Below are 7,745 nucleotides of genomic sequence, written 5' to 3' on the forward strand. Positions count from 1 at the left end.
AATAAGCACCTCTTTTACCAAACACAGAGCCAGGCTTGACTCCTATGGGAACGCTACTGTGATGCACACTGCACGGGCAGGTTTGTCCCCCATCTTTCCTGAGGCTAATTCATGAGATTAGTTCAGAGAAGGAGTTTTTACATGACAAGTTAGCTCCCTGTTGGCGTGCTATCCAGACTGTCTGGCACAGCCCTCCTTCCCCCGAGTCATGGGCCACCACCTCTACAGGCATGCACCAGCTTCTGCAGGATTCTCTGCCAAGGCTGCCTGACCCTTGGGTTGCCCAGAACCAGCAGAGCAGAGTGAAGAGAGGGGGAGGCAGCCATGAGGGTCTCGGAGAAGAAGACGGAGGTGAGATCCAGGGTGGACCACTTGGCGGTGATAGAGATGGGGCTGGCCAGGACATACACGATGTGGAGAACCAGGAAGCAGCCCAGGGACCGCAGGGCTGTGACATGAGCCTGGGCCTGGACGTCCCTCCTGCCCATTGTGAAGACCTTCATCATCCGGTGGTGTCTGTACAGAGAGACCATCAGCATCCCAGAGTACAGCAGAAACAGCGAGAAAGGCAGCCAACTTCCCGAATTGAAGAGGAATATGTGAAAGTAATGCCAGCTCAAAAAGGGGTGCGGAATGCTGCTGTTCCCCTGGGAGGGCATGTAGGGCTGTTGGGCCATGTGGGTCAGGAGAAGCAAAGTGATGATCAAGTAGCCAACAAGGGCCCAGAAGCTCAGGCCATAGGCCTGCTTCTTCAGCCACACGTACGCAGGGTGTTTGAAGGTGGTGATCTTCAAGCAGTAGAAGATGCTCAGGAAGGTGGTGAACCACAGGCTGGCCTGGCTCACCAGGACCCAGGTGACACTGAGGTAGCAGAGCCAGCGACTGCTCTGGAAGAGCAGGAACAGGTTCAGCTCTGTCATGATCAACCACTGCAGGAGAAAGCGGCAGGATGCCAGGCCCAGGATGATGCGGCTGTAGGTGGACTGTCTGGCTCTCTTGGTCCATTCTCCAATACTCCAAACCATAAGGACTCCGTTCCCAACAACGCCGATGAGGAACTCAGCCATGGCCACCACCATCAGCAGGCCTTGGGCCACGGTCACCATGGTGAGAGGAGTCCTTTGTGGGCTGAGGGATGTCAAGGCTCTGGCTATGGTTCAGAGCCCTGGTGGCAGTACCTTGCTCACGCTGAACCCAGTCCTGGCCTTGTTCTCTGTAACCTGTCCTCAGGCAGAGACTGAAAGCTGTGGCAGAGGGGCAGAGTATGCTGGAGTCACTGTCCCCTCTGTATTTGCATCCCCACAAGCAAACCCCGTGTCTAGTCTCAGAGACACAGAACAGCCCCATGGCTGTAGACACTCCCCCTCAAGGGTCAAGGTCAAAGTCTACACAAAGCTGTGACAGAACAAGAAAGATCACATGAAACACACTACATCTACAACATCACATATGAGCCCACAGGCCACAGAAAGGGACTTTGTCTTCATAAAAAGAGCTTTGGACATAAAGTCATGAAAGCTGAATAACCTCAGAAATTTCAAAAAAGAAAAAAGATGCTCCATGATGAGAAGTAGAGGAAATGTTGAGGAAGAAAGCAGTACAAGAACCAAAGCGTGTACTACGTAATGCCAGCTAGTGAAGGACCCAGCATCAGTGGGCGAACCATCACTGCCAGCGCTGCCTTCAAGGCTGTCTGTCCTTCCTGCCTGAGGACTGTCTGCACTCTCCTGGATGTGTGTCTCACCTCACCGACTTGAAGGAAGGATGAGCTCCACAACACAAACAGGGCTCGCCGAGTCCTCAAGAAACGAAGGAGATTTTACACAGCAACAAGTCAGCTCCCTGCTGGCGTCCTTGAGACCCCACCTCCCTAGGACTGGTCTGGGGCAAACACGTCTGTGGTGGTGACTCCAGGACTCTCACCCCCAGTGGGCACACCCTGCATTCACCATTCCCCAAGTGTGACACGCTATGGATCGGTTGATGGCACTTCTGTGATTAGGGGAAGTTGGATAACAAAAGTGAAGGGCTCTTGCAGATGTCATCAAGGTCTCAAATGAATCGATTATGAGTTAATCACAAGGGACGTTTGCCTCTGTGGGCCCAGCTCTGTCAGTGACAGTCTTGAAAGAGGGCCTGGGCCATCTTGAAGGGTGAGTCTCCTGCTGGACATGGAGAATTTAGCCACCACGTCGTGAGAGGCCATGAGAGGGCCACCTGGCCAGAACTAGGGGCAGCCTCTGGTTGCTGAGAGCAGCCTGGCAAAGCAGCAGGACATGGAATCTGCCCACAAGCACATGAGCTTGGAAGAGGAGCTGATCTTCAGAAAGGACCTCAGCCCGGCCGGCACCCTGACTACAGCCCTGAGACACCTTGAGCAGAGGGCTCAGCTGCACAGTGCAGGACAGACTCCCACCAATGACAACTGTGAGATGGGAAAAGCTTGTGTGGCTACACAACAAACAGGAAACACACACAGCATTCAGACCAGGCTGGAAGTGCCTGTGAAGAAATGAGGACAAGGAAGAATTTGATTAGAAGGAAGGGGACAGCCGGGGTGCAGAGGAAAGGGTGTGGGACCAGGGTCAGCTTTGGGCTCAGCACTGGGCAGCCACCTCCAGCCTCAGCCCTGCCACCGTGACAGTGGGGTAGACCACCACTCACTCAGCAGGGAGCGGGCCACAGCCCCTGCTTCCCACCGTACTTTCTGCACCATCTCCATCCCACCCCAGGGCTGGCGTCTCACAGCCCTGGCTGCAGGCTGCAGAGGCAGGGTCTGCATGGTCCACTCTGCCCAGAACCTCACACTGACCATGGCAGCCAACTGACATGTGTCCAGAAAGCCTCGCAGAAAATTTCCAGAAATATAAAGACGATTTTAGACCACCTCCTGCACTACCTGTGTTAAGAAAGACTAAGCCATAGAGGAAATCGAGATGGCTTACTGATTAATTCCAATAAGGAAGAATGCTTGTCTAAACAATCCCTGGGGAGTTCTGGTGGTGTAGTGCCTAAGGCATCTGACTGCTAACCAGAAGTCTGGCGGTTCAAACCCACCAGCCACTCCTTGGAAAGAAGGTTGGGCAATCTACTTCTGTAGAGATACTGCCTTAGAAACCCAAGGAGGGGTCGCTATGAGCCAGATCCAACTCCACGGCAGTGAGTTTGGTTTGGTTTGAAACAAGCCTTAACAATCAATTGCACTGTTTATCTTCTTTAAGACACACATTATTTTAAAATGATAACTTTCCCTTATCAGGGGAGACAGAGTGACAAAGGAAATAGAAATATCTGCAGTAATGGAGAAAAATGGGAGACTTGCAAACCATGGCAACCAGTTGACTCCCGGAGTTATTGAAACAAGGTGCTTTGCATCGCGGACAGAGCGTAGGCCCTGGTTTCTGGCACATTTTCCATGTTCCTTCTCGTTTTATTTTTAAATCAGAGAAGTGAAAATAAAGGTTTTAACTAATTTTACAGTAAACTTCCTTGTCCATTGGCAGTTACCCAGCCTCCCTCCCAGGGACTCCAGGTTCACAGCACTGAACAGAAGATAGAGGTCCAGGGAGACCCACCCTCCCCGGACACAGATGTGCCCTCTGCCCCACACCCCCAGAGCAGTCTATCTGGACAGAACAAGACTCCAGGGAGGAAGAAAGGAAGGATCAGCGCTGGTTTCAGAGCCCAGACACTTTCAGCCAATGAACATCCCCAGCAGCCAGTCTGAGGCCGGCTCTAGCCCTGCTCGCATCGGAGCAGGTTCACCAGCAGTGTGTTTCTGTACAGGGCAGCCCTTACCACACTTCTGGAATGTGCCTACTCCGCCACTAGGCGGCGCCCAGCAAGGCTTCCATGGCAGCTGGTACCCTGCACAAACTCTCTTCCCCTAACCATCCGTGCTGGTCCACATTCGCAGACACAGTGCAGACCGAACAGACAATGCAGTTTCCTTTGTCAGAACACTATGTCACTCCTGACAAGGGGAAGTGGAAAGAATTACCATTTTGAAATCAAGTGTAACAGGAGCAACACTATAACTGTACAGTCTCCACTGTCTTTCCAGTTCCTTCCCCACCATCGTATGAAGGGAGGGCTCTTCCCCACGGGGTCAGCTACAAGGACTGCACCAGGGTTCAGGTCTTTGGGGGAGATTCAGCCAGGGTCCAGCCACAGCCAGGACCCCCACCTCTGGGGAGGAGGATGAGAAGAGAAGGTGTGTTGTCTGGGTGGAGGGCGGCAGAGGGTCAGGCTGGGCATGAGACCCTGGAGCATGTGGAGACAGGGACAGCATTGCCAGAGACCCTCCGGCAGGTGGCGCATAACACACACACACACACACACACACACACACACACACCAGTTTGGGCTGCACTCAGTGACTCCAATAGAGCTGGAGAGGGAAAGTCCAGCAGACCCCACCTGAGCCAGGTCAGCCTCCCAGTGAGGAGTCATGTGGAGACATGTTCCTTCTGATGTGATGGGATGTGATGTGATGGGGGCACTTCACTCTGTCACACTTTCCCACAAACCCTTGACCCCAGTGTATTCATGAGGAAACAGCAAGAATTGAGGGACACTGAACAAGACACCTGACCAGTGTCTCCTTCAAGACCACAGCCAGCATCATAGAAAATGAGGAAAGAGACCAAGAAACAGTCACAGACCAAGAGACTAAATGCAACATGACACCCTGGATGGGATCTTGGGTCAGAAAAGAGATGTGAGGGGCACACTGGAGGGGCCACCAAAGCCTGGCACTAACAGTACGGTGGTGTTCTGGTTCCCTAGTGCCGCTCTGATGGAATATACCACAAATGGGATGCTTGAACAAGAGTTTATTCTCTTACCGTTTGAAGGCTTTAAGTCCAAGTTCAAATTGCCAGGCTCTGGGGGCGGGGTGAAAGCCCCTCAACCTTAGCCTTCAGCTCTGCCTCCTGCTCCCGGCCCACTAAAGTTAGAGGCTTTTCTTCACTCAGCTGCTGGCTGTGAGGCTGACAAGCCCAATGTGGACGAAAAGGCACAGTCTTGATGTTACCAAACTACACAGCAGGCCATTTATTTAAGTCCATTGAAAGTCCCAAGGTCACCAGAGCACGGCAGGCTGCTGAATAACAACTTGGCTACCTAAAGGGTTCAAGTGTGCCATAGGCTAGAGACCGTTCCCAAGGCTTCTCCTTATACACAGGAACCAGACCAGAGCCCTAAGGCAGCTACTCAGCTGCTCACAGTAGATTCCACCATGGAGTTGATTGCAGTCTCATCATGGGGAATAACTACCACCAGCTGCCCAGCCACTCAACCAGGTCCAGCCAAGTTGACACATAACCTTAACTATCACAAGCGGCAACTGCGCAAGCCAGAACCTGACGGGAGCACCTTGTTTCCCAGTACCTCATGTTTTTTGCCCTTGACAGGGTGTCACTTTCCACTTTTCCATCACATCTTTTTAGTGGAAAATCTTTGTTTTCTTTCTCTAACAGGTTTCACCTTACATGGGTTCTGGATTTGATAGGTATCACTGTATTGTTAATTCCTCAGTTTTGACAAATCTCACGTGGTTACATAAGGTGTTAACATTAGGGACAACTGGGGGTTGTGGAATATGGGGACCCTCTGGACTCCCTTTACAACTTTTCTGTGAAATATAATAAAGTCAAATGAAGATTAAAACTTTCTTACAAAAAACACTGAATAAAACTCAGTGTTTATATGAGAGTAATGTTCTTAATAATCTAGGAATAGCATTTTTCCAAAAAAGCACATTTAAGAGCACACTAAGACAGGACAGACAGGGCCTCTGGACGTCTGTCCCCCAGAGCAGAGCCATCGCGGGCCATGCCAGCACAGCACAGACAGACGGGAGGCTGTACTAACCTTCCTACAAGGGGAAGTCCCACAGACTGGGTTTTACACGGCCCTACTCAGCCAGGCTGGGTCCCAAGACAAGCCAATGACCCTTTGAGCTTCTCCTTCCTCCCTATAAAAATGCTAGTGAGGAGGTAGCCACACAGGGCCATTGGATGATGAAGGTCATGGGGATCACCCTGCCTGGTGCCCCGCGGACGGGACAGCACATGTGATTCTCCCTGCCTCACTCGGTGCTTTCTCTCCATCATGGTTCCCTTCAGGAGCTAGGAGCACACCTCACACTTGAGCTGGTTCTTACTCAAGGAAGCAAACCCAGGATGGACAGAGATGCCACTGCTGGAAAGGCATGGCTCTGGACAGTTCCGGGGTCTCCAGGAGGATGGACAGAGACAGAGACCAACTGCCCTGGCCTTCAGAGTCACACACTTCAATGACCTGGAGGGGAGAGGGTTGAGGAGCATGTCTTCTCTGAGTGACAGTGACAGACAACTGTCTCCTCTCCTGAGGTACCAGGGTCTCAGATCACCAGGCCCTGTCCCAACCATGACAGCACTGAAGTGGGGGCAGATAACAGTTCTGCATCTGAAATAGGTCAGAAACTACCAAACAAATTCGGCATGAGCCACGTTCAGGATCCCCCCTCGCCAACAAATGGTGCCTATGGCAGGCACCTCCCAGGCCTCTCACTGCGTCCTCCAGGCGCTTGGCAGAGTTCCAGCCACCACTTTCCCAGGCCCAGGGACCCACCGAATGCAGAGCCAACCTCACACCGCACCGCCAGGCTCGCCCCTCCTGCCGGCCTCACCCCTGCACGGTCCTTGCCACCTCCCCCACCCTTCCCTTCCTGGGTGTTGACCCCGGGCAGATTCTCTCAGACCCAGTGTCTCGCCTCACCCTTTCTCCACAGTTGGACTCTGCTGGCTGTGGGATATCCCGCGGGGGGCACAATTCATCTGTGCCTCCCCTCAGACCGCAGTAGCCCCAGCTCTTGGAGTCTGGTCAAACTACCACTCCTCTCTCTCTCTCTGCACCCCCCGACACACACACCCCGGAGGCCTGGGAGCCGGGCAGTCAGGAAGGCATCCCAGGGACCGACAGGCGCCTCACCACCAGCCCAGACCAGGGAACCCCACTCCAGCTTCCACAGGTGAAGAACACTCCGGGAGGGTTCCTTTGAACGCCCCAAGTGAGCTTCCACTTCTCCTGAGGAGGCTGGCACTGGGGGCGCTCATCAAGACACCTCACGTCCAAACGACTGACGTTCTCCTCCCACACAGGCCCTCTCCCTTCCTTTTTGTTTTCTTTTTTGTTCTGTTTTCTTAAACTGAGACAACTGAAAACGGCTCATTGGCAGATGACAATGATCAGGGAAACCCAAAGTCACACACATTGATGTGAAAATTACACAATACAAACAAACTTGAAATTGTTAAGAATTTCGCTGAGTTCTGACAGGAATTGTACTTACTTTCCCTCATCTGTCTAGCAGCCTAGTCCTTCCGGGGGAGCCCCATGCAAGGAACTTTTCAATGATTTCTCCTTTCAGGTTTCCACTTTGTGGTTTAAAAACATGTCTCCTACGAGGTCCGGGGCCCACAAGCCCAGTCTCTGATGACGCTCCTGTCAGCCAAGGAACCAGCACTCACAAGCCATTCCACGTCCGCCTCTGTGTGTCTGCCTCTCCCTCTCTCTCTCCGCTCCATCTCCTCTCCCTCTCCCTCTCTGTCTCTCCCTCCTTCTCTCCCTCTCTCCATCTCTCTCCCTCTCCCTTCCTCCCTCTCCCTCTCTCTCTCTCCCTCTCTCTCTCTGTCTCCCTCTCCCTCTCTCCCTCTGTCTCTCTCTCCCTCCCTCTCCCTCCCTCTCTCTCTCCCCCTCCC

The 7,745-nt window shown here is 52.9% G+C and overlaps 1 protein-coding gene across 1 annotated transcript; it reads right to left on the reverse strand.

The window, feature by feature from the left end:
• Positions 1–206: 206 nt before the first annotated feature.
• On the reverse strand, positions 207–1,106 carry TAS2R5 (taste 2 receptor member 5). The gene has a single exon (XM_007952778.1). It carries the CDS (start codon positions 1,104–1,106, stop codon positions 207–209), a length of 900 nt encoding a protein of 299 aa, XP_007950969.1.
• Positions 1,107–7,745: the final 6,639 nt, after the last annotated feature.

This window comes from Orycteropus afer, unplaced genomic scaffold (assembly GCF_000298275.1).
Source record: "Orycteropus afer afer isolate SDZICR_OR568_19922 unplaced genomic scaffold, OryAfe1.0 scaffold00358, whole genome shotgun sequence".
Lineage (NCBI taxonomy): Eukaryota > Metazoa > Chordata > Mammalia > Tubulidentata > Orycteropodidae > Orycteropus > Orycteropus afer.